Genomic DNA, 21,566 nt, shown 5'->3' on the forward strand with positions numbered 1-21,566 from the left:
CCCAGGCACCCCCCACCCCTTGTTTTAAAATGTAGATTCTATGTACCTTTTTTTCCTGAAAAAAAATAGTTTTTAACATACATCAAACACTTATTTGTACAAGGTGCTGTGCTGAGTGTTTTTCCATGTATATTTCCTTTAATCTTAATTCTTGAAATAACCCTATGTGAAAACTAACAACTTTCACTGTTGTCTTGATGTGGAAACTGGAGCATATAAATAGGTTAAATAGGTTACTAATGACATGCAGCTAATAAGTTGGAATCAGAATATCAACAATCTAACTTGCAGCTCACGTTCTAAATGTGAATTCTTTGGGAAAAAGCTACAGAAGAAAAGGGAGCAGTCACAAAGATAGTAGGTAATAATAATCTAACTATTCATGCCAGTATAAGTAATGAATATTTACTAAGTATAAATGATTTTTATTACTTACTGCTAATCTGCTTTTTTAGGTTTAATAAGAGGCAGTTAGATAAGCAAGAGGTTAATAGAAAGTCTTTTTAGTGAATCTAGTTTAGTAGTCTCTGACAATTTGGACATAAGTTCTTTAGATAAAGATATGAATCTGAAGTAAACCAGTTGCAGATGTGCAGTTATGTACAGCACACAGAGTCCAGAGACAAATGGGATATTAATGCCAGGTAAAAGAATTTTCCATTTTGAGTATGAAAGAAAGGATAAGCAAGTAATAACGAAAGCATTGAACTTGAATCACTTTCTTCCAGAGAGCATATCTCTATTTGTTCCTTTTGTATTCTTGTATATCTCATCTTCCCTCTGCCTTCGATATGGGTCTCCTGATATCTAATTCTGTTTTTGTTTGCCAGAAAATGTTTTTATTGCATCTTTATTTGTGAAGGAAATTTTCCATATGTATAGAAATCTAGGTTGGCAGTTTTTGTTTTATTTTTGTGTTTTACTCATTGAAAATATCATTCCACTATTTTCTGGCTTCTGTTACTATTGAGAAATCAGGCTGACTATTGTGCTTTTGTGGGCTTTTTTTTTTTTTTTTTTTTTTTCCCTTTTCTTCCCTTGGCTGCTTTTAAGTTTTTTCTCTTTGTTTCTGGTATTCTGCAGTTTCATGATGATCTAACTAAGTGTGGATTTCTTTTTATTTACCCTGAATGAAATTGCAGTGAATTCTTGATACTTCAGATTGACATTTTCATCAGTTCTGGAAAAATCCCAGCTATTATATCTTCAAATATTGCTTCCATCCCATTCTTTTTTTGCTCTCCTTCTGGAACTCCAGTTAAACATATGTGTGACCTTTTCATTGTATGCTCTGTGTCTTTTATCCTCTTTTCTGTGTGTACTGTCCTCCGGTGTGCTTCATTCTGGAAACTTCTTACTTACCTTCCAGTTTATTTATTCTCTGTGTGTAATTTGCTGTTAAATCTATTCAGTGTGTTCTTAATTTTATTTTTCAGTTCTAGCATTTTCGTCATTTTATTTTTTAAGCCTGTATTACTGAAATCATTTGTGGCTGAAATTTTCAATCTTGTATTCTTGAACATCATAAATAATTATTTTATAATCTGTGGGAAGATAGCATTTGTTGTTTGTGTGGATCTGTATCTGTTAATGTTGTTTCTTCATGTGCTGATTGTCTTTAAATATGTACCACACAATGTGTTTGAAAAATTATTTGTTGAATAATTTGAGGCCTAAAATGAGATTTCCATTTGTTTCTGCTAGGCACACCTTTAATTTAATTTCAAGGCTTTAGATTTTCTGGATCACCCACGTGGCTAAACACAGGCTAGAGCCAGGTTTATTTCTGGTTCATAATTACTGCTACAGTGCAGCTTTTTGGGGTCTCAGCCCTTGTTTTGTTTTGCTTTTGTCTGCTTAGCTTGCTTCTTGGCCAGCTCTTCTGCATCAGCAAATTGTCTCCAGGGCAGATGGTGCGCACCCAAGTAGTTTTCTAACTTCGAATTTTAACGTCTCCTGACTTTTGGCCTGGTTAATGCTCTTAATCTTGTTAGGTTTTACTCTTTAGGAAATGTTTCTTATATTTCATTGAACTTTTTTAGTTTAATGGGAGGGTTGATTCAAATTATCTAGTCTTCTAAACCTCTGTTTGTTTTTTTGGTTAATGTTATTTAAGTCAAAGTAGTGTATAAACAATTTGAAAACTCAAATAGTACTTAAAGTCTTACAGTAGGAAATAGCAGTCACTCCCCACCACCTGGGTCCTATAGCCCAGAAATAACTATTTTCAGTACTTGAGCTGTTTCTTTCAGTATATATGCTTTATTTTATATATTTATGTTGCTACTTTTATCTAGAAATCTATTCTCTTTACAAAAACGACAGTACTTTTTCTGCTTTTTCATTTAATATATATGTCTTCAAGATTTCTCATTGTCAGTACAAATAGAGCTGCATCATTCTTTTTAAACAGCTGTACAGTGTTCATTTATATGGATTTAATGTATTTCATGGTTTTCCTGTTGATGGATGTTTGGATTGATTTTGATGTTTCTACCATTACAGCCAGTGTTCTGATTGCTAATCTTGGTCATATATCATTTTGTTTATTTTTATATATACCTGTAATATTTATAGGAGAAAAAAAAGAAGAATTTTGATTTTTTTTTTATGTTTATTTATTTGAGATAGACAGGGAGAGACTGCATGCAGGGGAGGAGCAGAGAACGAGAGAGAGAAAGAAAGAGAGAGAGAGAGAATCCCAAGTAGGCTGTGCACTGTCAGTGCAAAGGCTGACACGGGGGTTGATCTCATGACCCTGAGATCATGACCTGAGCTGAAATAAAGGGTCAGACGCTTAACTGACTGAGACACTCAGGTGCCTCAGATTTTGAATTTTAATAAATATTGCTCACTTTTATGCTGTTACTTCTTGATTTATCAATTATTATATATTTTGACTTTCTATTTTAGGATAACTAGATGTCCTAGAGCTCCTCACCACTAATCATTCTTCCATCCTCTATTTTAGTATTAGTTAAGTCACTGTGCATAGTGTAAGTTGTGAGAATGTAAATTCTCACTGCTAAGCTCAGAAGTGTTCGATGATTATTTGTTCTTTCCTTGCAGAATTTTGATTTTTGTCTGAAGCTGCAGTTACTTCATTTTATTTTCTTCACTTGTTTAATTTTCTCTATATTGTAAGTAATCCTTCCCGTATCCCATACTATTACAACCGTAAAACCCCTCTATCTGCCAACAGCATCACCTAATTTATCTGTTCCATTTTTGGAGTTGGGAGGGGGAGGAAATCATTCCTGGAATTCTCCACTTTTTTCCTCCAACCCAGATTATTTGCTCTTTAGAACTAACATACAGCCATTATCTTAAGACTTTGCTTTGCCATTATTCTGGGAAATCCTTTTGCTCCAATGTTGGTTTCAGTTTCCTGGATCTCCTGTTTTTTGTCTCTTTTGGGTTGCTCCCTGATTTTAGTAGAGCACAATTTCTGATAGCTTTCTGAGAGAGACAGCACTTGGGAGGTAAATGATTTGAAGTTACAATTATTTCTGTCCTTACACCTTATTGGTTGTTCGGCTGAGCATGGACTTACAGATTAAAAGTAGTTTTCTTAGAATTTTGAAGCATTACTTCATCATTTTCTTAATTCATATGTTACAATTGAGATTCTGTTGGTCAAAAAATTCACAGTTGTCTTACGTGTAAAAATAAAGTCTGAAGTGAGAAATATAGACAAAAAGTCTTGATGCTGCCTGCCTTACAAGTGTTCCCAGCCACTTGTGGAATAGTGAGGTTATAGAGTAGTCAGTAGTTGTAGAGTGGGTTAATAATTAGTATCTGTGCGTATTATATCTTCAGGTGGGTAAACTTAATTTTTTATAGTGCATAATCTAGCAAGTTACTTTCCTAAAACAAACATGGTGATTAAAGGCAGTTTTCGATAACAACTGGTATTTATAGCCTCAAAATTACTTTTTACTACCGATCTGGAATTATACCCCCACTTAAAAACTACAGCCTATTCCTACCACAACAAATAGCATGAGCATCATATTTGCCTAGGGTCCTTGTACACATAGGTCTTATGGGAGTGGCTTGTGGTTGTTCAGATGTATACAGCACACATAGTGGGTTTGTATTGCATCTTGGGGAATTCATTGCTTTTATAATAAGAGCAGGCTTGCTCTTTGTTCCAGAGGGAGACATTACCTCATCTCTCAAGGTTGCTGGATACAAACACAACTCTGAGAAATGACCTATGTAGAAGTGGTCAGGGCCTTGTATTCTTCGTTTATACCTAGCAAGGCATATGGAAACATGAGAGACCCATGGAGAAATGTCTCTCTTAACAGTTATGTTTCATTAGCATGTATTTAACTACAAAGTAGTCGGGACACTTTCATGATAATAAGAAATAAAATAAGTATAATGTGGAAAGGAGGAGACCTTCAGCTTAGCCTGGATTGTCTATAGTTCCAATGTTTTCAAGCGAAAGTCTTTATTTCTCAGCTTTACCCTAATGTAATAAAATAGAAAGGATTAGCTCAAGCTCTTGTGTTCAACAGTCTCTTGTTACCTTAAGATTCTTCGTTAAGAGTAATAATAATACTTGTAAATAATACTTGATTATTATAAATAGTCAAGTAAGTAATACTTGAGTTCAAGTCAAAGCTTTATTAAGGAACATGGGGCTTTATTAAAAAATATAGGGTTCACAATTTTTTGAGAATACATTGTATGTGTGGCTTATTCTTCTTCCCTGGGAACATGTACTTTTTTTTCTTTATCCTTGGCTTTGTGAAAATTCACATTATTGTGCATTTTATTTATTTATTTACGCATTTACTTACTTTATATCTAATTTATGGCCATTAAGTGGCCACTTTTAATCTGGAAACTTGCCTTTTTGGTTTAGGGAGGTATTCTTGCATGGTGCCCTCAAGAGTGCCTTTCATTTTCTCTGTCCGCCCCCCCACCCCCGCCCCCCAGGAACTTTTATTGTCAGATAATGGAACCAACCAGATTGATTTCTTTTTACCATTTATCCCAAATACTTTTTATCTCCCAGTATAGCCATTGTACTTTGGGGAGATTTTCTTAATTTATATAATTTATCTTCTAATCCTTTCTTTGAATTTGTAATTTTACCAATTGCATTTTCAATTTGCAAGTGTTTTTTTTTTTTTTTTTTTATCTGTCTCCTCCTCCCCTTTTAAAAAAATATTTTGTTCTTCATATCATGAGTATATCATCTTCTCTTATTTTTGGAGGATGTTAATTGTAATTTTTTTGTTTTTTAAGTTTTGCTTTATGTTATCTGTTTATTTTAGGCTTCTTCTATTTATTTGGTCTCCTTCCATATTTGCAACTTTCCTCAATTATCTAATCATATTTGGGAGAGACATAACAAAGCTGATTGGAAATTGTAGAACTTAGATCACAACAGGAACCTCTCAAATGTCTACTTCTAGAAGTTTTTCTCTGGCATTGTTCAGTGTCTCTTAGAGAAGAATCTTCTAATCTCTTTGTAGGAGGAGCTGAGTATCTATCTCTGTCTGCCAGCTGAACTGAGCAAGGAAAGGGGTTTGGGGTTGTAGTTGTTGTTTAGCATGTAAACTTTCATTGAATTGCTATGTTTTCAGTATAGTGTCTCATATGGTTCTCTGATTTAATCCCCTGAGTCTCAGATTTCTCTGATGAAGGTGCTCTGAATGTACTTTTCAGCAAATGCTGAGTGGTTGAGTGTTAAAATCAGTATGAGCCTGAGGCTGAAGCCAGAAGTCATCATCATACAATGAAATTTAGAGATGTAAGAATGAATCTGAACTTTTAAGAGTTTGAGGTATTACAGTAATTTTGAAATTTTGAGGAGTCACATTTTGAAATTCAACATTACAGTGCACAAAGAAGTACTTACCTAGCACTGTCAGCTGCTTGTTTCCATCCATGTCACTAAAATGCCTGTTTGTGGTGCTAAATACTTAACTTTTGGCAAGAATGTAAGTTACAAAACAATTTTTTCAGTAACTTTTATTAACTTACAGCCAGTGTTTTTGTTTATAGTCTAGCTTCTTTACATTCTACAGAGGTAACAGTTACCTTTAATCCCTTAGTCTTTCCAGGGTTTTATAAACTCTGGATTGCTTCTCATTGGTGTTCCCTCTGGAGACATTTGAGTTTTAGCTCTTTACTTTTCATCTTTCAAATACTTGTTAATATCTCTTGTTCATTGATGGTCCTATCTCAAAACCTAGGGATCATTAGTTAATACCTGCAGGAACATTCCTTGGTAACCTTGTAGTATACAGGAGGCTTAAGTTTAAAAGTAAGAATTAAATGATCTTCTCAGAATTTTGTAGTTTTGAACTAGGGTTTAATAGCTATAAAGAATAACATGTTGTAAAAATTTGGTACTTCTTTTCCAGTAGTTTACAATGAAAAGGCAATAAAAGTTATTCTTCTTTAGCATACAGAAAAAAAAAAAAAAAAGTTGTACTTTAGAACCAGTCTGGAAATCACTCATTGCCATAGCCCTAGCAAGGATTTGAAATGTGAGTAAAAATAACTCTCATGAACAAATATATTGACTATAGAGAACATAATATAAAATTGCCTTAAAAAACATCCCAGCTCTTATCAAAGTTGTTCTTTGGCCTAGCTATATTTCTCTTTGGGCTCAGAAAATCATTTTCAGCTATTATATAGTTTAAACTTAAGAAACAGTTTAGGAATAGTTAAATGTTTGTATTCAGACTAATGTCTGATATTTTGGACTGGAAATATTTTAGTCTGGAAATATTTTGTTAAGTTACTTAAACTATTTAAGAAGATATGGTAGAGTTGGGCCCTTTATTGTGTAATGTTTTAAAAACACCAGTTTAACAAATACATAAAGCAATAAATTTCTGAATCAAACACATGAGTATATTAAATGTTTAAAACTGTGTACATTAAAAGTGAATGTGTTAGTGATCTAAAGCAGTAATCACTTAGAACAGTTTAAGAATCTCAGTAATATACACACATCAAGTATTTGACATCAGAGGTGTGAAATCACTTATATTCAAGATTCATTATATTGATCAGTTCAAAGTAAGCATTATGATAAGCAGCTAAGTCCTGTTCATTTCAGAAGATATCAAGATGTTATAATGTTAATATATTAAGCAGTGAGGTTGCTTTTTTTTTTTAAAGCAACATACCTTTAAAGGCATAACAAGGCATTCTAAAGAACCTCTATGTTATACTTACAATTTATAAAATTCTTGCACGTAAATTGTTTGATTTAATCTACAGTAATTTTGTGAGGAAAGTAAAGCTCTAAAAGCTGAGCCTCTACCAATGGTAGACTAAGTGGCCTGTTCTACAACTTTTCTGTGCTGTTGCTCTTTGATCCAAGTCTTAATGGTTCTCTCACCACCTTCTTTTTTTATAGAATTGTTATTTGGTATTGCTGTTCTTTTTTGTAACTTTGAAAAAATTATTTTCCTTTTGCTTCTAGAACAAAAGAGAGTGATGTGTTTGATATAAATTCTACTAAGTATATTTTTTAAAGATCACAAAAGATTGTTTATCAAGAGACATAAACTAGCATGAGATCTACAATGGAAAACATTTTTTTCTTTATTTTTTACATAATTTCATAAAATTGAAAATGCAAGTTGTCTAAATTATTTAAAATTTTGTCTTATAGATACTATATTTCGAAAGGTGCTATTGTGGATCAACTTGGAGGAGACCTAAATTCAACTCCATTGCACTGGGCCACAAGGTTTAAATTTGCTTCTGGATTATTTTTTTCCTTTGGTTTCTTTTTTAGTCTATAACTAAACAATTTTCTTTTTTTAATGATATGCTAAAATGAATGGGAGAACTTAAAGTAATAGTTAATACCAACAGTGTACTAACGTATTGCCGTATGGTGTTACGTGCATTGGCAGCAGTTTGTTGTCCCAGAATATCTTTAGGGAATTCACCATGCTGATATTAATCCAGTTAGGTTAAGACTGAGTTTGTAAATGTAATATTATGCAGCCTCTGTATATTTACAATTAAAAGAAGTTGCCCAGTTTCTGAGATAATTAAGATAATATTTGAATAGGATTAATAGAATATAGTAACTATTTATTACATATTTAAAGAAGTTATAAGTATCTCTAAAATTTAAAAGACTTATTTCAGTTGAGACTTAAAAACCTTAAAATCCTAAGTATGTCTTGACATATGCCTATTTTAAAAAACTTTTTAAACATTTGTATAATCTTTTCCACCATTACCCTATTTTAAAAAAGATCTTCCCGGAGATCCTGTTTGAAATAACTTTATATATTTAAGTGTTTATTCTTTTATGTTTTAGACAAGGCCATCTATCTATGGTTGTGCAACTAATGAAATATGGTGCAGATCCTTCACTAATTGATGGAGAAGGATGTAGCTGTATTCATCTGGCTGCTCAGTTTGGACATACCTCAATTGTTGCTTATCTCATAGCAAAAGGACAGGTAAAAAAATTACAATGGTGTGGATTTTAATCAGATGTTCTTCATGGTTTATTTTGAATAGTACTCTCTGATGGATGACAGTGAATAAATATATAGTTAGTTTCATATTGAGGTAGTAAATGTAGTTAAGTTGAAAATAAGAAAGATAATCAAGAACCAGATAATTATCTATTAAATTGCATTTTTTATTTCTGAGAATGATAGAGATGAATCCTGGAAAGTAAGAAAATTTAAGTATCTATTTTTTCCCTTAATTACATCTTTTGAATATATCCTCTGAATTCATTTAAACTTTTTTGAACATATTTTACTGGTTATTTTCTCTATTAGGTACCTCTTGGAGAAGGGGATAAATTGTTTAGGATCAGTTTCTTGGTTTCTGCTGTGTAAAATAATGCTGCTTCATACATGTCAGAAAACTTCTCATGTTTAAGGGGTTCTTCCTGACTTTTTGAGTGTGTACTGACTATAATCGCATTAAATAGGTACCAGTTTATATATACCATGTTTTTGTGATAAATGTATTTCATTAAAATTAATGTTTCTCAGTTTTTGTTTCATGTGTTTTCTCTGGTCATACTTAAATATTAGTTTTATAGCTAAGGATCTCATCATAAGAGTAAGACAAATGATTTTACTTCAATGCTATTAACATTTATTTTAGATTAAAATTTTTATGCAGATTCGCAATTTGAATAGCATTTATCTTATGAATTCTTTTAAGATATTTGTTGTTGGCAGTGCCAAGCACTGACCCTTGTGTGTTGTGCTTATAGCTTAAGGAAAGAGGCGTAGACCGGCTACTTGCTAGTAGGGGAAGGGTTTCTGTTATGGTATTGACAGACTACCCACAAAAGCGGTTCTGACAGCTTTAGAACAATATCAGCTATTCCTTGGGTTGACTGGTCTTGGCTTGGTGGTTCTTTGCCTTGTGATAATGGCTGGGGCTACAGTCGTCTGGGGGCTTAACTGAGATGGAGGATGGCTCATTCACATACCTTGTATCTTAATAGGAATGGCTAAAAGGCTGGGTCCAGGTGGAATGCTGAGATGACTAGTCCTCTCTCTTTTTCTCCATGCAGTCTCAGAATTCTCTCTCCATAGCACCCTCCACGTAGTCTTTCTAGCAGGGCAACTAGACTTCTTGTGCGTTGGGAGCTCCCAAAAGAACAGAAGCAGCTCTGCCTCTTTTAAGTCTTAAGTCTTGAACTGACACAGCAACATTTGTGCTCCATTCTGTCGGTTAATGCAAGTAACAGGGCCAGTCCATGTTCATTGGGGGGACACGTGGATGTGAATACCAGCAGGTGAAGTTTATTGGGGGCCATCTTTGGATACCAGCTGCCACAGGAGATTACTTTTGTTCTCCCAGAGTTCCTTCTAGGCTGGGGTTTGGAGCAACAAATGGTGCTGTAACCCATGATAGTGTTGTTAGTGGCTTTTTATTTTGCAGGTATAAATTTATATTTGCTTTTTTTCCTTTTGTTTTTTTAACTGGATAAGAAAAGTGGTATAAATTTTTTTAGTCTTTTTGTTAGCATATTGATTTTGGGTTTTGGATGTTTTAATAATCTTTTTAATTCTGGCATAGGATATTGGCTATAAAATTCTCGGGGCAGGGATTTCTACCTGTTACAGTACCTTTTGTATATAATAAATGCATGATGATAACAAATGGCAGTTTGTTTTCTTTTTCATGAGTAATTTTTTTGCTACAAAAGTAACACACTGTAAAATATTCAAACAGAAGAGCAGAGTATGACTTAGAAAATGAAACCCCATGTCTTCCCTTACCCGCATCCCAAACTGAGATCACTTTCTTTTAATTGTTTAGTATATTTTTCCAGAATTTTTTTCCATCTATACACTAATTATAAAAGTAAACTTCTGTAGTGTTCATTACATCATACTTTGGGGTCCAAAGTCCTTCTTTGGCCTACAGAACCATGGGTTCTTTGGCCTACAGAACCATGGATTCTCCAGCCCATCTTTTGTCATTTCCCGTCACTCACTCTGCTTTGACACACCAGTCTTCCTCCTGTTCCTTGAGCAGCTCTGCTACGCTGCTGCTTTAGGGCCTTTGTGATTGATCTTACCTTCTGCTTGGTAAATCCTTCCCTCAGATAGTCACACAGTTCTCTGTCTGTTTTATTGCAGTCAGATGTTTGCTCAAATTTTATTAGTTCTGATTAGTTCCCAATTATAAGTAATAATAAAATTACTATATTTTCATTTTTTCTTTTTCTTCCCTTTCACTGACTTTAGTCTATAATACTGTTTTTCTTAGTGTTAACTTCTTTCTGGTAGATATAAGTACATTTCCATTACTAGATTTTTTTAACTATAATTAATATCCTTTGACTCATAGCTATTACAGATTAGGCACTCTTCACACTTTCTTTCCAACCTTCTTTTTCCATTTTTGTCTTCATTTTTTTCTCCATTTTTTTGTTAATTGTATCAGTTTTACATTCTTAGGGCATATAACATTTCCATTTAGTTTGTCATTCTGTTCCTCACACATTTGTTTCATTTTAGCTCTATTGTTAAAATATATTTAGTGTTCACTACCAATTCTTTTGGATGATTTTCAGGAGAAAAGGGAAAATGCTAAGTTATGGAGCCCTGTTGATCATGGAATCCCCATAAGCTTTTGATCTGGGCTTGTTAATTCTTCCTAATAGAGAATACCCATACGTCCAGGCTGAACTTGGAAAAGAAGTACCAAGTTTTAAATCCTGAGCCAAAGAAAGAAAAGGTTGAATTTCATTTTTCTTTTAGTACTCTAGAGTTGTGGCATTATTTTACATTTTTAATTTCACTTATATTTTTTAATACTGTCACTTTAAAAGGATAGGAAAAGACAACTAAGAAGGAAGAAGAAACTAAAGAATTTACATGTCTGTCTTACTTGGACATCAAATTTAGTTGAGCTATCTTGAAATTAGGACAGTGAAAGAAGTAAAATAAGTTACAGTGCTTGACTCATATAAGAAACAAGGAAACTTGTCATTTCTGAGAAGATTTTCGTAAAGATTTTAATTGAAAAAAAAATTGGTGTGTATATTGGAAGTATCGAATGAGGTTACATAGGACATTCCCACCCACATTTAACATGAATCCAGAAATGGATTTATAATGGATAAGGCATGCCATTTGATTACAGTATTTACTACGAGAGACAAAACTGATGATACCAAGGATGCGTCTAGTTTGTCTAATGTACTGTTTCCTTAACATTTTTTCTGCCTCCATACCCTTGAAAATGTTCACATTTGAGGCATATTCCCTCGGTATCAGTGGCTCAAGAGAATTGCTGCATAGAGTTTTAAAGTGTTTTGCAGTATACTCGACTATGACTCTGTCCTCTCTGCATGACTGGTATACTAGATAACACAACTTGGATTACAGCTGCTACTTTTATATAATCCAGAATTGGGCGATGGGGAAGGGAAGAAGAGGAAATTTAGTATCTGTTGAATGTCTGTTATATTCTAGGCTATAGAGTGCTTTACACACATAGGTGTTATATGTATAACACATAGCCTGTTATATTCTAGGCTATAGGTGCTTTACACACATTGTTCCATTTAATCATCACAGGGTTCTTAGGAAGCCATTATATATTCACGTTTTTAAATGAGGAAGCTGAAGCTCAGAGAATTAAAGTGATTTTGCCAGTCTTCTAGCTAGTAAGTGGTAGAGCTAAGAATTCAAAACCATGTCTGTCTAAAAGCCTATGCCTTTCCCAAACAAATAGGTAGATAAACATGTCTTTTCACTTCACAAATGGTTTTTGATCACTTCACAAATGGTTTCACTCTGCTGGGCACTGAGAATACAAAGATGAATTTTAAAACAATTTTAATCCTCAAAGAACTTCTCTTTAGCTAATGGGACAAATACTTCAGGCATAGAGGATAATTAGTCCAGGTTGGAGTTAGGAGAGATAATTTTAGAGAAGTGAAACTGATAGTATCCCTGATACATCAGGATGTCTTGAAAGGAGATTTAGGTAACTAGGGAAGAGTTTTGGTTAAAGAAATGGTAGTTTTAATTCTAATTTGTCAAAAAACTAAGCAAAAGGGGGGGGAAGTACCATTAGGAAAGCAAAAAGTTGGGTAGGAGAAATAAAATAATCACTATTTTGCTGGGAATAGTATTCATATACATTTGTAATAATGTAAATACCAAATATTTATAGAACCAAAAATACAGTAGATCTCTTGAAAGAATAGAAAGGTGCATATTTGTTATGGGGCAGGAAGAGTAAAAAATTCTCATTTTGCATACCGAAGAGTCTCAGAAGATAATGCCTAAAACTGAAAAATGAAAAAGTAGTAATTCATGCATCTTACTTTAAGATGTGGAGGGTAAATACCAAAGCAATGAGCTAAAAGAGGTGAAAATAGTGGAGAGAAAGGCAGAGAACAGCTTTATCACCACAAACTTTGCAAAGTTATTTGACTCTAAAAATGTACGTACATACCAATAAAATAGAAAGCGGACTTTTTTTGAGTTTATTGAAAAGATAGGTCTTTTTATTCTTTGTTTTGAAATGGCTAGAAGTAAACAGGGTTTCGTTATTCCTTCTTATCACGAATTTGTATAAATAAGTTTTTTGGACACTTAAATCATTTAACTTCTTATTTGTGGGTGAAAGATGAAGAGTAGGTCAGGATCTTTAAATGCAAAACATTGAAAGGCTGATTATAGCATCTGAAAAGGGAAATCTATAAATATATGATAATTAAATACATATTTAATGTTTTGTCAATTAAATATATGCCCATTAAGTAAAATATTTAGTAACAATAGGTGGTTTTATTTTAAAGTTAGAAAAAGTTTCATAAATGACCCTTGATTGAAGAGTGTTATATTGGCTTTTCCTGTGACATGCAAATTAGATTTTTCAAGTAAGTTTTGTAGGAACTTAGAAATTTTTACTGTCTTACTTTTTTCTTTTTATTTATTAGGATGTAGATATGATGGATCAGAATGGAATGACACCTTTAATGTGGGCAGCTTATAGAACACATAGGTATGTAACCATCATAAAATATTTATTCAGATCATTGTCAGCATAATAAAATGTAAAATAAATGATGGGAAAAGGCAGTTAATGTTCTATTTGCTAATATTTAGAATTTTTATTATGAGTACATAGTGTATGACAATTACTTTTTTGAATGTTTGAATCTTTGTGCTTACCTTCACCTTGCTAGTTACGGTATTCTTAATCTATTCCTCTTTTAGCAGTTTTTAAGAATAAAAGATGTTATCTTATTTTTAAAAATGATTTTTTTCACATTATTTGTATATCGACAGGGTTGATATATTAATTAGTAAGTAGCCTGAAAATATTTTTGGAACAATCCAGATTTTAATTAAAAAATGTAATTGTTTAATTATATAGGTATTAAGACCTCAATCCCTAATGAAAAACAGAAAATGTCAGGACCATGTATGCCTTCTCTTGGAACTTTGTATAGGTGTTGCACATATTTAATCCTTCAGATTAGAATATTGTCTCATTACTGATTATAAGGTTGAGTATAGGTTAGAATGGAAGTGTTCCAAAAGGGGATGCAAATGCAACCACGATCAGTTTAGTATTTGTAATAATTTCTATAATTGAAATTAGGGTTGTTGTTGTTGTTTTTTTTTTTTTTTCCTTTTCAGTGTGGATCCAACTAGATTGCTTTTAACATTCAATGTTTCAGTTAACCTTGGTGACAAGTATCACAAAAACACTGCTCTGCATTGGGCAGTACTAGCAGGGAATACCACAGTCATTAGTCTTCTTCTGGAAGCTGGGGCTAATGTTGATGCCCAGAATATCAAGGTAAAAATACCCTGTATTGATTATGTTATGTGAAATGTTAAGATCTCAGTTCCTCAATAAAAAACTAGATTTTTTCACAGACTGTCAAAGATGGAAGAAACGTCTTATTTAAGCTCACACCCTTTGCTTCCATGCAAGAATTTGTTTTGAAAGATTGATTTATTTACTTTTGTCTTGTAGTATTGAAGTAATTGTCAGATTTTGATGGCCTTTTCATTAGTGAATTCTTTCTTTTGAAAATTAAATTACATAACCCATATCTTCATAGGTGAAGGGAATAATTTTCTGGTTTCTTTAAGAAGACCAGTACAAAGAATCACATGTTTGTAGTTATACCACATTATGCATAATAACTTTCAGTGATTCTTTGCCTTGTAATTGTCTTGTTTTAAAGATCAGGACCTTTACAGATTTATTAAATGTAAATACCTCTCCCGCGGATGTTTGGCCTGATCCAGGAAAAGTATACAAGAGTATCTAAGAGCAAAGCACAATTAATTAACATTTGCATTCTGAACATTTAGAAATTTGCAGACATTTCATGAGTAGTTGAAAGACAGTTCTGTTGGTAGTCTTAAATTTTGGTTAACCATTTTTATTTTTAAAGCTTCAGGATCCACCATGTTGTTTGGCACCATTCTTTCTGTGAAATGACTTTAAACTTTGAAACATCATCTTTCAGTAATGTGAATTCATAAATAATTTTGTGCCCTTTGACAAGTGTTCTTTAATTTTGACTATAAACCATAATACTTTTGGAGTCAGATCTCTTAAATTTCTAAGGGATGTGTGCTAATTCAATTTGAAAGACATTTGAGCCACACAATATTCTGAAATGGCAATCAAAAAGTAGGTTATCTCCTGCTGGATCAGGGCATCTAATTATTCAATTAGAGTATTCAATTACTCTGAGGTTAAACTGCTAAAATAATATAGCTTAGACTAGCTGTATGGAGCCTAATTTACTTAAAATTTTAACCAATTTTTAAAAATGAGTTTAATTAAAAGTACTTAGTTAAAAGTAGATATCAAATATCTTGTTGGAAACTATAAGAAATTGAGAAAAAGTTTCTTTCTTTCTTTTTTAAATTTCAGGTCTTTCTGTCTTTCCCCAAAGTGATCAGAATGGCTGAATATCTGACAATAAAATATTGAAAGAGGAAAGTCAGCATATTATAGGGCCTGACACATGATGGGCACTCTAAATATTTTTTGACAGACTGAAGATTTATGTAGTCTTGAGCTTTACCTCTAAGCTAGTTTTTCTGACACTCTGCTATTATACCTCCCTGCCACTTCTGAAATTATAGAGAGAAAAGTTTGCTTTTTGAAATGTTTTTTTTTAATTTAATTTAAAAAAAAAAGTTTACTTATTTATTTTGTAAAAGAGAGAGAGCCCCAGTGGGATAGGGGCAGAGAGAAAGAGATGAGAGAGAATCTCAAGCAGTCTCTGTGCTGTGAGTACAGAGCCCAGAATGGGGCTTGATCTCACAAACCATGATATCAGACCTGAGCTGAAACCAAGAGTCAACACTTAACCTACTGAGCTACCCAGGTGTCCCCCAAATGTTCTTAAATAGGAAGCTCAGAAACGTTTTTAACACTATGATTAGTAAATTGGGCTAACCTCAAGGCCTAAAGGACAGGAAAGGAAGAGTTTGACTAAGGCTGACTAATATCCCCATATGAAAAAATTAGTGAGTTTACCTTATGTTTATATCTGTATTGCTTTAGAGCATTGTTTCTCTTCTGTTTGGTACTGGACAGCCATTCTTTCTTTCTTTCTTTTTTAATGTTTATTTATTTTGAGAGAGAGAGGCACAGGGGAGGGGCAGAAGGAGAAGAAAGGCGAGAGAATCCCAAGCCAGGCTCCGTGCTGTCAGTGTAGAGCCTGATGTGGGGCTCACGAACTGCGAGATTATGACCTGAGCCAAAATCAAAACTCAGATGCTTAACCGACTGAGACACCCAGGCAGGTGCCCGCCTCCTGGACAGCCATTCTTAAAGTGATCATGCCCCAGGAATATATTTCAAAATATTACATGTTACATTATTAAAAAGATAGAACCAATTTTACTGTGTCAAATACTGAGTCTCCAGAGACTCTACCAAGAGCCTGTTGAAATTACAATAATACTAAAAATTGTGATAACATGACTGAACAGTTCTGGAATTTGAAACTAGTAGTATGTATTTTTAGACCATTTAAGAGTATATTTTTTATACATATAGACTTTTGGATAACTTCACTTGGATCATGATCTTTAAGTCTTTGAAGTGTAGATTGTAAATTTAATATCTTTTCAAATAAATAGTGAGCCCTTGCACTTTGCATTAACCATTGTATAAAGATGAGATTATTTATGTATGTACGTATGTATGTATATTTTTGAAAGAGCAAGTGTAAGTGAGCGAGGGACAGAGAGAGAGAGAGAGAGAATCCCACAAGGGGCAGAGAGAGAGGGGGAGTGTGGAGCCTAAAGCAGGGCTTGAGCTCACCTGAAGCGGGGCTCAAGCTCACTTGATTGAACTCACAAGCCATGAGATCATGACCTGAGCTGAAATCAGATGCTTAACCGACTGAGCCACCCAGGTGCCCCATAAGCTTTTTTTTTTTTTTTTTTTTTAAAGAGAGCATGCGCAAGCATGGGAGGGGCAGAGAGACAGACAGACAGACAGACAGACAGAGAATGAATTCCAAGCAGGCTCCACACTGCCAGCGTGGAGCCCCATGCAGGACTTGATCTTGTGACTGTGAGATTGTAACCTGAGCCAAATCAAGAGTCAGACAATTAACTGACTAAGCCACCCAGGCACCTCAACCATTGCATAAACTTTTATTAGACTTAGTAAAAGAAATAATCTGTAATGAATTTCAACAGAAAGGTAATGGTAAGAGAGATATTTGAAATGATGTAAATAATTTGAACCTTATAATTTTAATGGTTTGTAGGTTCAGGCATGTGAATTATTTGGTACCAAGATAGGATAAAGCTTGAATGTAGCTTTCTTAACTAGTGCAGTCCAGCGTCTACAGTGTAAAATAATTATCGTGCCTGTAGAACTTTTATTTAAATTCATGTTTGTTTTTTTTATTTTTATTAATGTTTTAATTTTATCTGACATGTATAAGCAGGATTGGCTATTGACAAAAAGAAGTTAGTTTGAAATGTAGTTCCCTGATAGCTTCTGGAGTTACATCATCATCATCATCATCATCATCATCATTATCATTGTTATTATTATTTAAAATTTTTCTAAATTAAGGTATAGTTGGCATGCAGCATTTTACTAGTTTCAGGTGTACAGTGTAACCTGAACTTGTCGCGAGATGACCACAACAGGTCCAATCAGCATCTGTCACAAAACTTTGTTTTCTCTTGTGATTGGAACTCTGAAGATTTGCAGTCTTAGCAACTCTCAGATATACAATACAGTAGTATTTATTTTTGAGACAGAGAGAGACAGAGCATGCGTGGAGGAGGGGTAGAGAGAGAGAAAGAGACACAGAATCTGAAGCAGGCTCCAGGCTCTCAGCTGTCAGCGCAGAGCCTGAGGCAGAGCTCGAACTCACGAGCTGTGAGATCATGACCTGAGCTGAAGTCAGACGCTTAACCGACTGAGCCACCCAGACGCCCCTACAATACAGGAGCATTAACTGTAGTCGCCATGCTGTACATTACATCCTCAGGACTTATTTTAAAACTGGAAGTTATTGTTAACTTTCAGCTCCCTTCACCTATTTCACCCACCCCCAACCCCTGCTTCTGGGAACCACTGGTCTGTTCTCTGTATCAGTTAACTTGGTTTCGTTTTATTTGTTTTATTTTTTAGATTACAGATATAAGTGAGATCATACAGTATTTATCTTTCTCTGACTTATTTGGAGTGACATTATTTTTAAAGGAAATAAAGTTTAAGGAGTTGCTTCAGTTGCTCAGGGAACACTTACACTTTCAGAGGAAAACTAATCTTTTTATCCACACTGGTGGAAAAGTAGATTTTTGTTTTAAAATGCACTTTTTGTGGAATTAAAAAGATGAAGTATCAGATGCTTTTTTTGCTGGAATCTGGCATTCCAGATTCCATATGCTGAAGTCTAGTCACCACCTTCTAATGGAAACCATACATTCATTCATTCACTCATTCATTCATTTAACAAATATCAGTGCTTGGGAGTCCAGGCGTTTAAGATAGATGAAGTCTGTATTCTCTCAGAATTTACATTGTATTAAGAAAATAGACAATAAGTAAAAACACATGCATATGCATCCTCATAGGAAATGTGGTACAGTGATGAGGGATGAAGGGGCCACATGAGGTGAGAATGACTTGTGAATACCTCTGAGGAGATGACATTGCTTTCAGACTTGTCTGATAAAGGGATCAATTATGCAAAGACATGTGAGGAAGAAACTTCGCACGTAGATGAGCCTGCAAGTGCAAGTCCCAAGGTCAGGAGTAAGCTTGCCCTGTTAGAGGTGCAGCAAATGACAGCCTGGACTGAGTGCAGTGAGCACGGGAGTGCAGTCACTAAGGAAGGCAGGTGCCAGATAGTGCAAGGCCATGATAAGGTACTTTGTGTTCTCAGTCATGAGAAGCAGTTTGGGAGGATTTACATAGGCTGGCTTTATAATCTTTGTGTCTTAAATATTTTTAAAAGACTACTTTGGTTGCTGATGGAGAATGCATTGAAGAATTAAAAAAAAAATGGAGGGGATGGGTAAAGATCAGTTAGGCTATTGTAATAAACCAGGCAGGTGATGTTAGTTTAGCCTACAATTGTAGGAATAGCGATGGAGAGCAATGAATGGATTTGGAAATGATAGTTTAGAGTAGAAATGAGAATGATAGTTTAGAGTAGATTAGATATGAGGGTGAAAAGAAATATTGATGACTTAGATTTTGTTTTGAATAACTGAATGTCTTGTGATATATTGAGGTTGTGAAGACTGAAGGAGGAAGACTTTCTTGGGGTGAGGGTGGTAAGAATATAATTTGAGGTGTGGTGCCTTTTAGCTATGTGGAATAGCAAGCTAATTAAACTTAAGTTGATATGAATGTCAACAGGGGGAAAATTAATTAATTGAAAACAACGTAGATTCTTTGTCCAGGAATTTGACAAAGTTGATTTATACCTGTATATTTTTCCAGTTTTTATTTCGAGAGCTAAGAAAGAGACTAATTGATAATCATGAATTATAACAAAAAAGATACAGTCTGCAAATCTGGCTGTAATAGCTAATAAAAGTTGCACTTTTCAAAGAATATGAAAAATTATACTTTGTGTTATAGTTATAAAAATATTGATCCTTTTTCTTCTAAAATAGCTTTTCTAATTAAAATTAGTTTCTTAGAAATCTGTCTTTATATTATTTACCCTTATAAATTAGTTATTTGAATAAAAAATTCAATTCTTTTAATATGTAAATAAATGATTTTTTTTTTCAAAATAAGGTAACTTTAAAATGACTATTTTGATCCTTAGAAGGATCAGGAATGGTCATATACTCTAGATTAGAAATTCTTAATCTGGGACTTACTAGTGAATTTTGGTTAGAGGGTGAGCCCATGAACCCCTGAAATCGTTACCAAAAAATTACTTGCATCAGTGCTTTTTGGGGAGAAGGTCAATGGCTTTCATGAAATATGACTCAAAAGAATTTAACAACCGTGGCCCCACATAATAGTTACATGGAATAAATCCAGTCTTGTTAAATGATAACAATAAGGAAGGGAAAAATGATTTGGGATACTAAGGATTTTTTTAAAGTGACCTATGCAGTAATCCCTTTTTATTACAGCATCTCATTTGTGAATTTTTAAAAAATAATATTTTACCCTCTCCCACATGTTTTGGTTATACAGATAAATTTAGATGAATTGAGTTTTGGGAGGACAATTAATCTCCAAGTGCTGCCCAAGCATTTATCATTTTTCTTTCTAAAATTATCAAACAGCATAATTTTTACCTTGTGCGGGCTATAAGATTACTGAGCTTTGTTAATATATGGAAAAAATCTTATATGGTTTCTTGACATGAGATAAGATACTTTTTTCTAAAAATAGTTTTTATTACCTCTTAAGTAACTGCCCTAGATGGTCTCCAAACAAGAATTTTCCTAGTTTTAACAATGAAATTCAACCTCAGGCAAAAAGTGATTTTTCTCCTCTCCACCTTCCATAGTGTTTTTCTCACCAAAACCTTTTAAATACTTCTTTTATTACCAGTTACATAGTCTATAAACACTCCATGACTCTTGTTGTTATTGCTCTTGTTATTATCATTTACTGTTTGGGCTGACACATGGAGTAATCAAATATAGACTTGACTTAGAACCCTGGTTTTAGTATCATTCTTTAAATTAATTGCTTGTTTATTTTACCAGCTGAATAAAAACTATACAAAAGCAGTCAGAAGACTAGAGGAATAGTTGAAAGATTTCTTAAAGCTCCCTCCATCTTTTTATCTAGGCAATCCTTAGGTGTCACATGGCCCTCTAGTGGAAGGGATGCTCAGCTGGACCGAGGCAACAGCAGGATATTCTCTGGGAATTGTTACCCAAGGGATTGCTTTTATTCAGGTAATCTTTATAGTTTGGATTAATTAGCTGGTTCTTACAACTTAGGTGATAGAAGTTTTGAATAGGTAAGGAGGTATTTTACAGTAAATATTCCTATTTGTGGAAGACTCACCTAGCTTAAGCCCGTGCCTTATTAAATACTATTGATCTTTTATTAAAGGATTGGTTGGGCATTTTGTTATTGTTGTATTGTTACAGTTGTTGCTACTGGTGGTAGTGCTGTGTTTGTTTTGTTCTTTGCTTTTTATTTTTTAGTGTTTTTTTGTTTCATAGAGTGTACTTTATACTTGATAAATAATCATCCCTCATAAGTCAAGCTCTCCAAGGCTCCTTATTCTTTTGTTTTTATCTAGTTTTTCAGAATAAAATTTCAGTATTTTCCTTTTTTAAGTAATTTTGAATATTCATCTATACATTCTTAAAATTTTGTCAGACACAATTTTTCACTTTACTTTTATATTTAAAGTAGATAAATAGTGTAGAATATTAAAAAGAATAGAAATGTAGGTGTCTCACTAATGAGACAGAAGATTTGAAATTAACAAGGGCAAAAAGAAGCATAGATCTAGAATTGCGGGCGCTTATATCTTCTTTCTTCCTTTAAAACATACTAGTTTCATTCACTTCTACTCTTTGGCATTCTTCTTCTTGAGATTAGAAGCTACAGGTCCACAA

The 21,566-nt window shown here is 33.7% G+C and overlaps 1 protein-coding gene across 7 annotated transcripts in view; it reads left to right on the plus strand.

The window, feature by feature from the left end:
• Window positions 1-21,566, plus strand: part of ZDHHC17 (zinc finger DHHC-type palmitoyltransferase 17) — a 108,375-nt gene that overhangs the window by 33,459 nt on the left and 53,350 nt on the right. For all 7 annotated transcript variants that reach the window (XM_045062096.1, XM_019835254.2, XM_045062098.1 and 4 more), the window contains 4 exons: window positions 7,655-7,732; window positions 8,318-8,462; window positions 13,439-13,503; window positions 14,145-14,307. In XM_045062096.1, coding sequence (XP_044918031.1) covers window positions 7,655-7,732; window positions 8,318-8,462; window positions 13,439-13,503; window positions 14,145-14,307 — 451 coding nt within the window. The remainder of the gene's footprint in view (window positions 1-7,654; window positions 7,733-8,317; window positions 8,463-13,438; window positions 13,504-14,144; window positions 14,308-21,566) is intronic.

This window comes from Felis catus, chromosome B4 (assembly GCF_018350175.1).
Source record: "Felis catus isolate Fca126 chromosome B4, F.catus_Fca126_mat1.0, whole genome shotgun sequence".
Classification (NCBI taxonomy): Eukaryota; Metazoa; Chordata; class Mammalia; order Carnivora; family Felidae; genus Felis; species Felis catus.